Source organism: Gymnodraco acuticeps, unplaced genomic scaffold (genome assembly GCF_902827175.1).
Source record: "Gymnodraco acuticeps unplaced genomic scaffold, fGymAcu1.1, whole genome shotgun sequence".
Taxonomy (NCBI): Eukaryota; Metazoa; Chordata; class Actinopteri; order Perciformes; family Bathydraconidae; genus Gymnodraco; species Gymnodraco acuticeps.
Genome location: NW_022990966.1, coordinates 2419801 through 2433992, shown reverse-complemented (window position 1 = coordinate 2433992; position 14192 = coordinate 2419801). Strand labels below are relative to the sequence as shown.

The window sequence follows — 14192 nt, the reverse complement described above, 5'->3', positions numbered from 1 at the left end:
ACCCACCCGGACTTTGTGCCACTTCCCCAGCTACCTGTGTCAGCCTGCGTATCCTGCTGGTATGAAAGGTACGCCTCAGAGAGACGGAGCAGAGAATAATTGTGTAAAATGGGTCAAAGCCTGAATATCATTACTGCCCCGCTTCCCATGTGTACGATTACACTGTGTGTGTGTGTGTGTGTGTGTGTGTGTGTGTGTGTGTGTGTGTGTGTGTGTGTGTGTGTGTGTGTGTGTGTGTGTGTGTGTGTGTGTGTGTGTGTGTGTGTGTGTGTGTGTGTGTGTGTGTGTGTGTGTGTGTGTGTGTGGTGTGTGTGTGTGTGTGTGTGTGTGTGTGTGTGTGTGTGTGTGTGTGTGTGTGTGTGTGTGTGTGTGTGTGTGTGTGTGTGTGTGTGTGTGTGTGTGTGTGTGTGGAAGAGAAGGAGAACAGCAGTGTGTGTGAAAAGGTGAAAGATGGGTGTCTATACAGTTGCGTCAGTGTGAATAGCTGTGTGTTGCGGTGTGAGTAATGTGTGTGTGTGTGTGTCACACTCCTGCGGCATTGCCTCTTGGGGCTTTAAGCTCGACTCTCCAGAAAATAAAGACCGGCAAAGGAAGGGATTGCACTTTTTGTGTGTGTTTGTCTGAAACCGTGCCATGGCCCAGTTTCCTGTCCGGCTCAGATTTCAAAACAGATAGATATATTGATGGATGAATAGATAGACAAATGAACAAATAAGCAGATAGACATGAAGGGTAGACCTGTAAATAAATAGATGGATAGATAGATAAATATGTAGATAGATAGAGAGACAAGCCAACATCAGACATATCTATAGCTAGTTAGACGGACAGACAAACAGACAGACAGATAGATCTGCAGATAATAGATGATATAGATCAGTAGGGATGCTCGATAATTATCGGCCCGATAATAGGAATTGTGACGTCATCCCGATACCAGTATTAATAGCCCCGATAATATACAATATATTTTTTGGGTAAAAAAAAAGAAAAAAATACTGCGGTGTGGGTGGATTGGGATGAGAGGCGCTTGTTTTTCACTCGGCTCCTCCCGTTTTGCCAGTACTGTGGTATTAGTGGTTTAGGAAGAGGGGAGTTCTTCACAAATCCAGCGCTCCCTAACTCATGCCTGGCTGTGACGTAAATGGTGTGCGGCCGTGAAGCCAGTACAGTAAACAAACATGTCGTCGCTGGTATGGGCGTTGGAGCTATGTGCAACTCAAGGCATATGCTCGAACCGGAGCTGCCTGGACGCTGCAATCATGTTGCACACTATCCCACTGTCCCACTGTCTGGCTTCCTGCATAAAGTCAAGTGCTCGGCGCAGTTGTGGCGAAATGTCCCTCCTCTGTTTTCATTTAAACAGCTCCTTATATCCGTTAGCGCAGCTAGCTAGCACCAGATGCTAACAACAACAATGCACGTAAGGTCTCTCTCTCGCTCGCTCGGGCCACACATACACACACCCTCCCGGTCCTCCAGATGGCCAGTCGGTGCCTGCCGGTGAGCGTGGAAGTGTGGTCTGCCACAAGCGGGCGGCAGGAGCGGGGCTGTCAGCATCAGCTTGTAGATGGTATTTTAAACTCGATACGCTCTGAAACTACGGGGCGGCCAAGGAAAAAAATACACATGCGTTAATCGCGTTAAAATAATTAGTGGCGTAAAAAATGTTGTGGTATCGGTCTTGAGAAGCAGGAAGTTATCGGTATCGGTATCGGTTTCAAAAAAACAATATCGTGCATCCCTATAGATCAGGGGTGCCAAACTCAATTTCATCATGGGCCACATTCGCATAAAGGTTGCACTCAAAGGGCCGGTTGTAACTATATAAAATAAATATATAATATATATATAAAATAATGTATTGTATTACATTATTGCCTCTGAATTGGATTATTATCAGATAGGATAATAACTTAGTAATTAACTACGTCTGAAAGCAGAAGTCCAAGGCAAATAATTGCAAGTCTCGTCAGTGTGCATGTCACAAAACGAGATGCATTGTGGGACATGTAGTTTATGGGCATATTATAAACGTATTATATTATTTGCAAGCTCTTGGGCCACATAAAATGAAGTCGCGGGTTGGATTTGGCCCCCGGGCCTTGAGTTTGAGACCCCTGATATAGATAGATGCCGAGCTATCTGTATGCAGTTGAGGTGTCGGTGCCCTTCATATCCATATCCTGTATCGAGGTATCTCCATGAATGTTGTACCAGGCGAGCAGCAGCAGTGTTTACAGGGAAAGCTCAGCCCCACATACGGATGAGTTGCTGGTAAACAGGAGGCCTTGGTATCAGAGCGTCAGGAGTCGGGCAGCCTGCAGCGACAGCACCGCCGACACAAATCTGCGCTCCCAGGGCAGCCACTTGATATCCAGCCACGGCCCACGCTGCTCACAGGCGCCATTGTCATGAATTTCTGCACAGTAGGGGGATTTCGGGAGAGGAGAATCCAATGTATGGCTGCAGATCAGTCTCTGTTTCTCCAGTTGTGTTTTTCTGGTTGCTGTGCATGTTGCTGACACAAACAAGAACAGTATCAGCAAAGCCTCGGTTATCCGTGCCTCTGCAAATGGTGTGTGTTCACCAGGGTTAGGGAGGCTTGTGATGTGTAATTTCGTTCTTCTTTTTCTTTCCGCAGTCCGTCCCAAAGCCCATCGCCCTCGAGCCTTGCTTTGGAAACAAAGCTGCTGTGCTCTCCATCTTTGTGCGGTTACCCAGAGGCACCGGCGGCATCCCTCCTCCAGGACAGTCTGGTAATACTTGGCTTATATTTCTTTCCTTCACGTCATCCATCTTTGTTTGATTGTTGTTCTGTCATCCACCTTCCTTCCTCCATCTGATGAAGTGCTTTTACCTGGTTTTTATTCTGCTTTATTTATTTAATGTTATCCTTCCTACAGAAGTTTTCAACGTGTCCAAAGGTTCGTGATAAAACTGAAAACACTTAGACATCTTCACATGATTTCTGTCCATATTAGAGATTTCAGGTCCTTTCCGTAAAGTCTTCACTAAAACACCCGAACAACAGCAATGCTCAATCCTTTTCTTCCTCCTGAACAACAAAATGATGTGTTGCAGACATCACCTGGTGATAAGTTGTTGACAGATTAATCTGTTTATGCTGTCTGACAAACGTCTAGAAATATAATTCAATGTGATTATATATTTGGCTTTTAAGCGACACCTCTTAGCCGGGTAAACAATAATTTCTTGCTGCAGTCCATCAATCAAATAACTTTTTCACACCTGATAAAAGAGACATAAACAATATCAACCTGTGTTGTGTCATCACATATTGTGGCTTAACAATGAGGGATCTCAGAGAGAGTTGAAGATGACAGGAACTTGTCTCTGTTTCTTGTTCTTGTTATTGCAGGGGGCGTATTCATTGTTTCGGAGAAGCTTCATTTTCTTTTCATCGCAGTTACCTTGTGAGAGCAGAATTGGAAGATTGATATTCTCTGGAGAGCTGTTCAGCAGGGAAAAGAAGTGTGTACTGCAGAACTAATTTAAGGTCAAACCAGTAACAAAAACATGGGTTTCAGATGAAGACAACTGAGTTCATGCTAGTCTGTAAACCATGCGAAGTGAGCCACTTGCCAACAGATCTACATTTATGATATTTGCAGTCGGACAGGGCAATGTGAAGGAAATCATCCATCACATTTTGACATATTTGACAAATTGACATATTGTGAAGTTGATGCTTTCACAAAATATTAACACAATGAGAATTTTGATAAATCATCATCAGTAATATGGATATAAACGAAGCAGCTAAAGGAAATAATGTAACAGTCTATTATATTCAGAAAAATACATCACTTTACTGTAATTCAACCGTTTAAACCAGGAACAAAACAACACTTAAGACTTAACAATATCCAAAATCTAAGACGATATATATTGCCCTTTCCTTAATTTGGACTCCTTCATTTACTTCCGTAACCAAGTAACATCACTATGTAACACAAGCATTTTATTTGCTAGCGCTCCAACACATTGTACGTGATAGGCTAACGGGCGGGACATCTCTAAGCAGTTGACCAATCACAACAGAGCCGACCAGCTAACCAATCAGAGCGGACTGGGCTCTGGTTTCAGACAGAGGGTGAAAAGAGTTGCTGCAGCACAGGCAGAATGAGAAAAATAAAGAGCTTTTTGAGCAATAAATCATGGAGACATGTGAAACCTGAAACAGGGCCCCTTTAACGAATGAGCCATTTTATCAATACATTTTTTTAATTCTAAATAACTTATTTCCAATAAACTAATGAGCAAATCTATTATCTGTTGTTGCAGAGGGTCTCTGTGTCAAAATCCAGTCCTAAGACATGTGTTATATTATATATTTTGAGCTCACGTTGCGCATATTCTTAAAGAAAGTGAACTAATTGACACACAGTAAACCTGGGCCCAGGGAGTACAGGAGTACTGCAGCCTGTACTTAATGGGAGCTTGAAGGCTGCGTGCTCCATCCACTCGGGAGTGGTGGAGGTCAGAGGGCCCCATCGCCTATTTCTGCCCCAGGGCCAACTGATTAATTCAGCCATGCATAAAGAAGGCACATGGTCTTACATATAATATCTGAGAATAAGTATTCGTCTCTCCACTGTATTCAATTCAGACACAGCATTCATGTCGCAGAATGTATCTCTGCATTGCTGTCTGACACACATATTCCTCATTAAAAGCAAACATTTGTTATTTCCAGTGGAACAAAATGTAATTTTTGTTTCCCAGACTGTGAAATCCTCTTACATAAACAATAAGCGTTAAAAATAACTCAGTAAAACAAGGAAATGTTGGGGATTATGGAATATGTTTGGAGACAGTGACACAATCTGTTGACCATGGTCTTATTTGTTTAAAGTAATAATGTCATGGTTGCACGATTACTGTGACATGGATGTATTGACTTTAAAGACTCACATTCACATCTCTCCTCATCTCTCTGGTTCCCTCGTCCTGTCCTTCAGTGCTTTGTGATAAAATGACGTCCGCAGCCTGTTTGTTGTCGTCCCCTCTTTCCTCCCGTCATCATCCCTTTGTCTGCTGCATCTTGTCTTCTGTCTCTATGCTTCGAAGCACTCTTTCCCTCTCTTCTTGATTTTGTTTCTCCTCTTCTCCTCCCTGTCTGTGAAGTCTGGTTTTAAAGTGCATTCAAGTGTCTTGTCTTGCATTTCTCTGTGCTCTCCCCCTTATTTCTCTTCCTCCTCCTGTCTGATAACACTGAGGATTGAGCCCTTTTCATCCTTTGCCGTGTGACTTCCTCTCTTTACATTCCCATCCGTCCTTCATCTGTTTCACTTATCTGACAGTCTGATAGGACCCAGGATTAAGCACTTCACTTGCCTTTTCTTACAACTTATTTTTTCTGTCTTCTTCAAGGACCCAAAACAAGAAATTGATTCCTTTTGTCATTTTCCCCCCTTCTGTGTTTTATAGCCTTTTTGCCTCCCACAGTTGCAGTCCCCCGACCATCAGCGTGCCCCGGGCTCTTATTAATTACCACCTTTTGTAAAAACAAATCGTCTCTCTGCGGAGCTTTCCCTCCGGCATCTTTTTGTCGAGACCATGTTAGTCGTGTTCCTACCACCTCCTCATGCTCGCGGGGGTCTCCTGTTATAATGCTTTTAACTTGTTTCCCATCTGGCCGTGTCTCTCTTGAATCCTCGTCTGTCACAACCTCACAGCACATCTGTTTACAGTTGAGCAATTCCAAAATGGCCGCCTTCCTGACTCTCCAAACAGCCAAGAGGAGGTCAGCGCTGTAGATTATCTCTGATTGGCATCGGAGCGTCATTTAAGTGCTTTGAACCGTCTTACTTTCAGATGTAAACAAAATAATAGTTGCAGCCTGTTTCACTGAAGACTCTGACGTGTGATTTCAAAGGAAAAGTGCAACTCCTCCCTGGGGAATTTATATATTTCGCTGTAGGCCATGTGTTGTTGATCGGGGGGAAATGCATCCATTATTGGAGATGAATAGAGTTTATTGGAATTTCATGGCTCAGAGAATATTAATACATGCTAATGAAGTGTGCTGTAAGTAACTGATTGCCTCCACTGCCAGTATATGATCTCACCAGCTTTGTATGTGGTAATGAGAGGTGTGTGTGTGTGTGTCCCAATGTTCCACTACACACTGATTAGAAAAAGTATATCAGTGTGTGTATTGGAAAAGTGACAGAGTATTCATGCTACAATTTAACTTTTGTATTTGTCTACTGTTGCTTTGCATAAAGAAAGTAGGGGAAGTGGTATTACTGTAGACTAGGCAAGTACTGTATATTTATTAAGTATCTTTTAAACACCAAAAAAAAAGCAATTTGAATTTCATAAGAAGGAAAATAAAGCACAATTTTAAAAGGAATTAAAAAGTCAAGAATTATAATATTAAATAAATACAGTTTCAGTGCCATTATTGCAGTGTTAAGTTAACCTACTGTATATTGAAAAAATAAATCTGAATTTAATTTGTAATTGTTCTACCAATATTGATATTTTTTAATAATTCATCATTACTAACAGCAGTTAAAATGGTTATTAGATAATGAGTCATATTATTGCATCCCTTGCAGCTTGATTAACTGGCAAACCCCTGTACCAAACGGAACATGCATAATGGGAAAGACAATGGACCTGTGTGTACCAGGGAAGTTTGACAGAAAAGTCAGAGGAACTTCATTTTCATGGCACCCTTAGATAACATTTTACCAGCAATATATTCACAGGAGTGTGACTCTTCCAATATTAATCCTACATTTGAGTCACTTGAGATTTCACTGAACTCCCTAACAGGATTGACTCGGTTTCACCCACATTAATTAAAAAGCTTGTTATCTAAGAGCCATTCATTCGAACTCGAACAAAGTTTGAAACAGTGACACCCCCTCAGCTCAGTTTGATCAGAGTTAAAAATGTGTTGCATGATCTTTAGCTCATCGTTGGCAAAATACTGAATGTACTCTTCTAATATCAGAGTAGCAGCTGATAAAGGCCCTATGTAGCTGTGTACGTAACAGGATGTATGATTAGCTGGAAGAGCGTCAGGACTGTTTTAGGCATATGAGAACTATGTGATTAACATGATGATTCAGCCTCTATGGAGATAGGCTGTCATGTTTATTGCTTACGCAGGCCTTAGCTAATCTGAACTAAACATTGAATACTGCTTTGAACCGGTATTCTGCATGTTGTGACTGTAACACTCTCTTGTATATCAACATGTCAAGGACACTATTCAGGAAACTATTTGTCCCACGCAGCTCTGTATGTGATGACTACTTCCATTCTTGCAAGGATAATAAATACATGTATCCTGATATTGAAGCTCGAGCCGGTGACGAGTGATGTTTTCCTAACACTCGTGTTGTGATGTTTCTGTGCAGGTCTGGCAGTGGCGAGTGCGCTGGTGGACGTCTCTCAGCAGATGTGTGTGGGCTTCAAGGAGAAGTCTGGAGGTCTGAGAAACCGCAAGCAGCAGCCCACCGCCCAGCCCTCCACCTGCATCTGACCCCGCTGTCACTCCTCTACCCCCCACCACCCACAGCTCTCCCATCAGCCCCCGCTTCGGCTCCCTCTTTAGAGACTCAGAGGTGCATGCTGGGACGCAGGATATTTTGGTGAGGGGCCGAGTGGTTTGGCGGACTGGAGCCTCAGCGGGCTTCCCCTCCCTCTCCTCCTACAGGAACTATGGGTCCCTGTGGACTAAAAGACAGAAACTGGAGCAGGAGGGAGGGACAGAGCGGGTGCTGACTTCACCCCGCCCCTCAAAATGAAAAGTTTTCACATTTGTCGACACCGCCTCGTCGTCGGACTCGAGGCGGCCGCGGCTTGCTGCTAGAAGAGATCCTCGTCTCGTAGTTTCTGAAAAACCCAGAGACTTTGCATCCCTCTTTATTTTTGTTTTCCTTAACTTATTATTTGTTGTTTTGTATTGTTTGATTTTTGATTCAGGAACAAACTGGACCCTTCTAGCTGCGCATGCACACACGAAACACACACACACACACAAACACACACACTATAGAAAACAACTTAACAGGCCCTTGTACCCATTTGTAGCCCATTGTCGCCTGCTGTCATGTTGCAGCTCAGCATGGCCGTGCAGCCAAAGCCCATCTAAAGAGTCTGTGACATTTCTAATGAGCCTCTGTGTCTTCTGCCTGCTTTCTTCTCTGTGGCCTGTCTCAGGCTCCGTCTCTCTCCCAGTCTGTGGCCATCTGGCTGCAAACCAACCAACCAACCACCTTCCCACCTTCAGCTCTCTGGCAGCGAGGCCGGGTACAGAACAAGACCACAGCTACATCTCTTCCACGCTGGCTGGCTGCATCGTAAGCCAGCACCGATTGAAACCTTTCCAGCTAATTACTCGACCGGTTGCAGTGAAAGCCAATGGCCCTGCACACACAGGTGCACACGCAGGGCTCTAACACACCCAACCAAACAGTTGGTGGTGAGAAATCCCCCCTCCCGGTGGGTAGCCATTGTCCCTTTGGCAGTGCAGCGACTGGAGCTCATGTGAAACAGGCTTCCCATAGATCCTCTGGCTCCGATGGACTGCAGTGATTAGGCTGATCTGCGTGAAGGGAGCCTGGCAACAGTTCAGCATCCTCTGTGATCGTTGCCTAAGAAATCCATAGCATCTAATTGCTGCTTCCTTGAACGCAGATGCAGTACATGTCCGTCCCCCCCCCCCCCCCCCCCTGCTCTTCCCCTGCCGTTCGATAACGATTGTCCCCTGTCCCTGAGCTATCTACAGCTGCCCAATTAGCCCCCGACTCACTGGGGTCTGTGTTCATATTGGAGCTTTGAATGCCAACATGTACACTCTGAACGTTAAGCACACACACATACTAGCAGAGCTATACATGTGCACCTTTGTTCAATGCTACTGTACCTTCAAATTGGCCACATCTCAAGGAAGACATTTGTGATTTTAAAAAACAAGACGGGAAATAATAGCATTCAATGATTTTTCTAACAATTGCATCTTGAAAGTGTCGCCCGGTCTTTTGGATGTTCCTCTTATGTGAAGCAGGCCCCATTTTTACAATTGTCTTTCCTTTTTCTTTCTGCTCTTTCAACAGTCTTTATTATCTGAAATCACTGGTCCATTTGTAAAGAAACATTACTTCTTTTGTCAACTTGGGGAAATGAGGAAAAACATAAAGAAAAACAAGACGAGAGAGACACAAAAAGAACAAGAAACTCAAGTTTAAAATGGAGCTTTTTTGAAATGTCACGAGTATTTTCAGTTTGGTAAGAGCATCAGGGTGTCAGATCTGCCTTTATTGCCTTTCTATCATTTCTCCTTCAGCGCTGAATATGAGAGCAGACTTTAATTGGCTTGTTATGGTAATCTTCGCAAAATATAAGTTACAATATATACTATAACACCTGCAGGTCTTTGACTGAAGGCAGAGGCATTTACTGATATAGAAAATATGTTTCCTGCTGCCTCACAAAGTTATTAACTTCCCGCCCTCAGAGAAGTACAGTAATAGAACAATTTTAATAACTTGCATTCGCCCTAAATAATAGCGTTGTATTTAAATCCCGGCCCTCACAGGTGTTCAGCATACTAGAACTGCTCCGCCGCGCCTGCTTAAAGGGCACACTTTTAGCACTGGGAAAAGGTCAGAGCAGAAAACATGAACAAAGTTGACATTCTGTAATTATAGAGAGCTGGGTGTGCTCACAGCTCCTCTCAGAGACCCCAGCGAGGGCTTAGGAGCCCACTCTGTTCACACTGGAGGCAGAGCACTTCACTTCTACTCTTCATTATCAATCAGGGCGTTTTCCGCTCTTATCTCCACTGGAGAATCCTCGTTTAGCCATGATGCTTTGTTAAAGCTTAACAGTTGCTTCTGCAAAGACTCAATGTAGGGAAATAACAATCAACCATCCGCTGTGTGTGTCCATGTGATCACAAATTGCAAGACAAAAGCTTCATTAATTAAGAATATTAGTTCAGTCAGGAGTCTTCTTCTCTCTTCTACCTCTCAATTTGCAGCTTTTTTTTGTCTAGACAACCAATGTGTTTGGCAGGTAACCAACTATAGTTTGGAGGTGCTATTTAATTCCAAAAATCTTCTTGGGAGGGACAATTTTAGCATGTTCAAAGATCTGTGGCTCAAAGAAGGCAACAGTATACTTCAGCCTGGGCAGACTGGTGCCACATTCATCCACATAATCCCATGATTCAGTTATTCTTATTTCTTCCTTATTTGTAATGTTACCTTGCTGGGCTTTATTTAGGGGGGATGCCCAGATTTAGAAAACAATAATGTGGGGCTCCAAGCAGCTTTAAAAAAAGCAATAATTAATTTGGAGTAGAAATATGACTGAGCAGAGCCAAGGGAACATAACCCACGGACCTGAAGTGTACATGTTTCACTCTTACTTTAACAGGAGCAGATATCAGACAACATCTCATATATATGTGTTTTCTGTAGGAATATATATATAATAAACTAATGTTCTCTTTCCATTTAAAAAAATCCCATTATTGCATTCACCGGTAACTGCGACACTGCTGTCATCTCCTGTTGCAAGTTTTATTTAGTTTCACACACTGAGATTTCATTTTGCAAAGAAACTCTTCAGATCTGTTTTACAGCGGACTCAAATGTTCTGTGATAATAATTTCACAAAGAAAGAAGATTGTGTTTCTTTTCCCCTCCTTTTTTTTGTTCTTACCTTAATGAATGTATATGGAATATGTGTGCCACTAAGGTAAGCTCGCTTTGTCAGCCCCAGGAGCCCAGAGGTCAAAGGTCAGAACTCATTAGAGCTGGTTTGCCTTGTTAAAGATGTCAGAAAGGAAGATGGAGGTCACACTCCAGGATCTCTTTCTGCTTGATGGTTCAGACAAACAGATTCTGGGTCTGATAGTGTCTACACATTCCTCTTTGTTTGTCCCTTTAATTTGAGATTATTTCCACAGAGTTAACAGAATGATGAAAAACAAACTATATTGTCTGTAAATACTATTTGACCCAAGTCTTCTGTCGGCAGCCCCACACTGAGTTCTTTGACATGTCTGCCAAGCCTCACAGCATTCAAAGTGAGTAAGAATATTAAAAAAGTTGCAGTTTCAACAGTAATTTAAGACCTCTGACCCCTGGTCCTCCCACACATGCGCTTTCGTTTATTTTGGGCTGATTGCACGTCAGATATGCGGGCATCTGCTTGATTGACAGCTCCCTCATTGTGAGTTTTGTTGCACCTGCTCAGGCGGGACTGAATGAGACCTCTTGTGGTAAAGCTGGACAGTACGACCTGATTTTGTCACATTTACCTTGATAATGATGAATATTCTGTCCTATTTTCTCCCTCAAATCCAGACTTTTGCAAAACCCTCTCAGCCTGCGTTTTCGTCCTGGTGACGAGACAGAAATCAAGTTGTGTGTGTGGCCCTTTATATTTGTGTTGCTTTTCACTACATCTTTGTCGTTAGTTTGGTTTATTTGACTGTTTACTGCTCATGCATTGCATTGTATGTATCCTTTAGGTCTCATTTCCTTTCTCGTAAAGCTTTAGTTTCTCGCCATTTCGCAACATCGCAAGTGTCTTTCCCTGGTTTAGAGGCTGCATGAGAGTAATAGCCCAGCCCTATCTTCAACACATGATCAATGGCTTTTAATTTGCAATGTTGGGGTCTGGAAAACTGCGTGGGCAGGATGACTTTGAATGATCATAGTTCAGCTCTTTTGAGGTCATCAGAAAAACGGCATAACTGAAAATTCCTGTGTGGGTGTGTCCGGTGTTTAGATTCCATGTTTTTATCTAAAAATGCATTACTTTCCTTCAACTGCAGCTGCAATGTAGAGGCCTTTCCTTCTGATACTCCATAGAAGTGATTTAAAAGCTAAGAGCACAATACAAACCTTTTTTTCAGGCTCAATTAGGTTACATTTTCTTACTTTCTTCGTTTGGTTTAACGCTCCAAAGCCCTGTTGGTAAAAATGAACTTGATGTTGCATTACAGAGGATTCCTGGGTCCTAAAGTTCACATTTTCCAGATGATTACTTATTGCCACCATTAGAGCTGCCCAACTGCGAAGCTCTGCTCAAAATATCTAAGAGCGAGTGAAAGAAGCCCGTCTGCCATCGAGCCAAGGTCCCCACAACTATTCAAATGAGTTTTGAGTTGTTCCCCGCTTTCCAAGCCTCAAGCTTTATCGGGTGACTTTACAGTGGCCTTATTTCAGCTTATTAATCAGTGTATGAACTGATAGATGTACAGAAAATACATATTTATAAAGTGTGATTACTTACTGGAAATCTTCCTAATATTTACAATACAAGTAGAGTTTGTTTCCCCAAACACTGGCAGCATTTATATGTATTTGAAATGCTTTAATGCACAGGTTAAAACATTGGAATAAGGTCACTGTAAAATGTGACATTGCCCTCTCTTTCTTTCTGTCTCTTTGTATAGCGGCATTATATATACTGAGGAAGTAGTTTGTTAATATGTATAATTTAGCTGTTTTTTGTAAATAATGAGAAAGTATTGTGAATGAAATTTGTTGAATGGTTTTGGAAAAATCATTTATGGCAAACCTCTAGGCTTTTATAAATGTGACTGCAGTACATAGCATATTTGGTATGTAAGACAGCAGTGTAAAGATGAGCAAGCATTAGGAGCTGATTAAACTACATGTCAAACTTGAGGATAATAGCATACTGAACTTGTAATTACTGATGTACATAAAAGAATGACAGAACATTTTTGTCTATTATTAAATGTGAAAATCCACCCATGGCTGTTTTTCTTGATAACTACATTGTACCCAATTTTAAACATTTCTTGTTGTGCTTCTTTGGATTTCCCTGCATCGCAAGAGGAGTGGGTTCCTCAAAATATGCAAATGTTTTGGTTTGATGTCTTTAAAGTAAGTACAGTAGCATCTGAAAGCTTTTCTTTGATGGTGGCACGACAAAAACCAGCCTGTTCAGCTCCTGGAGGCTGCTGTGTTCACATCATGATGTGTAACATTGGACGGAGTTCAGGGAGTCTTAAAAATCCACTGAGGAGCATAATGATCCTCGTAACATTTCATAGCAATCTGTTTCAATAAAACGTTTTTATTTGGTTTGAGTTTGGCAGCAGATTAAAATGTAATGGGGTGTCCAAAATGTTAAGTGAACAGAACATATCAGATTTTTTATGTGATCTGGTTAGTGCATATTACTAAATACATTAACACCAAACACATCAATCCTCTGGGGACCCTGAATATCTACAACCACATTTGTATAATTGTTTTACTTATAAGTTTGACAATTTAAGGTCAGGAATGGCAGTGTAGGTTTTTAATTAAATTAAAAATAATGTAATATTTGACAAATATTGAATGGATTGCCATAACATGTTTTACATTCATGGTCCATAGAGGGTGTATCCCAATCACTTTGATGATCCCTTGAATGTTGATCTATAGTGTCACCTTGGGAGAAAAAAATGTTTGGTTTACAATAAAAACCGGTAAAACTACACATTCATTCTTATCCTCTCGGGAACATATAGGGGAAAGATAGTCAGGGCCACCACAATAACATGACTTCAATCATCTGACGGTCATAAACGTAAAGATATCCACAGCAACTGGATTTCAGTAATATGTTACTCTCCATTTGATATGTGGTATGAGTTCACATCTGGACTCATCTCCATATATCCAACCTCTAAGGACCGTAAGTTTGAAAGACATTCAACTCTGTTCAGTCAAATAAAATGGTTGCGATACTTGTGGAAATTGTCTAGAAATCATATTTTTAAGTAACTAAAGCAGGTTAATCTGCTCAATGGGAGTCATGATGTCTCACTTTAGATCAAAAGTGACGTTTTTCCACGTTGTATTATTGCCACATTGTGACACACCAGCACACTCGTCTGCAGCTCGCAGTCGGATGAAACAAATGTGTTATTATTTGTAAATACACTTTTCCCCAGGCCTGTTTTCAAATAATCGCTGCTATTTTTAATGCTGCTGTTGATGTTCCGAGCCCTCGAGCTAAGCGGCGGCAGCTGAGTGTCGGCGAGCGTCTGTGTTCTCACCAGCAATTATTCATCACCAGTTATCCTGCATCGCTCCTTCTTGCTTTCTCTCCCTTTAATCTCCATGTCTCCCACCTTTCCCTTCCTCACTCCATGTCTCTTTTAGTTCCTC

The 14192-nt window shown here is 42.1% G+C and overlaps 1 protein-coding gene across 1 annotated transcript in view; it reads left to right on the top strand.

Moving 5' to 3' along the window:
• Positions 1 to 12778, top strand: part of atrn (attractin) — a 166361-nt gene extending 153583 nt beyond the window's left edge. Inside the window, 2 exon segments of the mRNA XM_034235325.1 lie at positions 2645 to 2759; positions 7401 to 12778. Of these exon segments, the coding sequence (XP_034091216.1) occupies positions 2645 to 2759; positions 7401 to 7525 (240 nt within the window). The 3' untranslated portion in view covers positions 7526 to 12778.
• The last annotated feature ends 1414 nt before the right edge of the window (positions 12779 to 14192 follow it).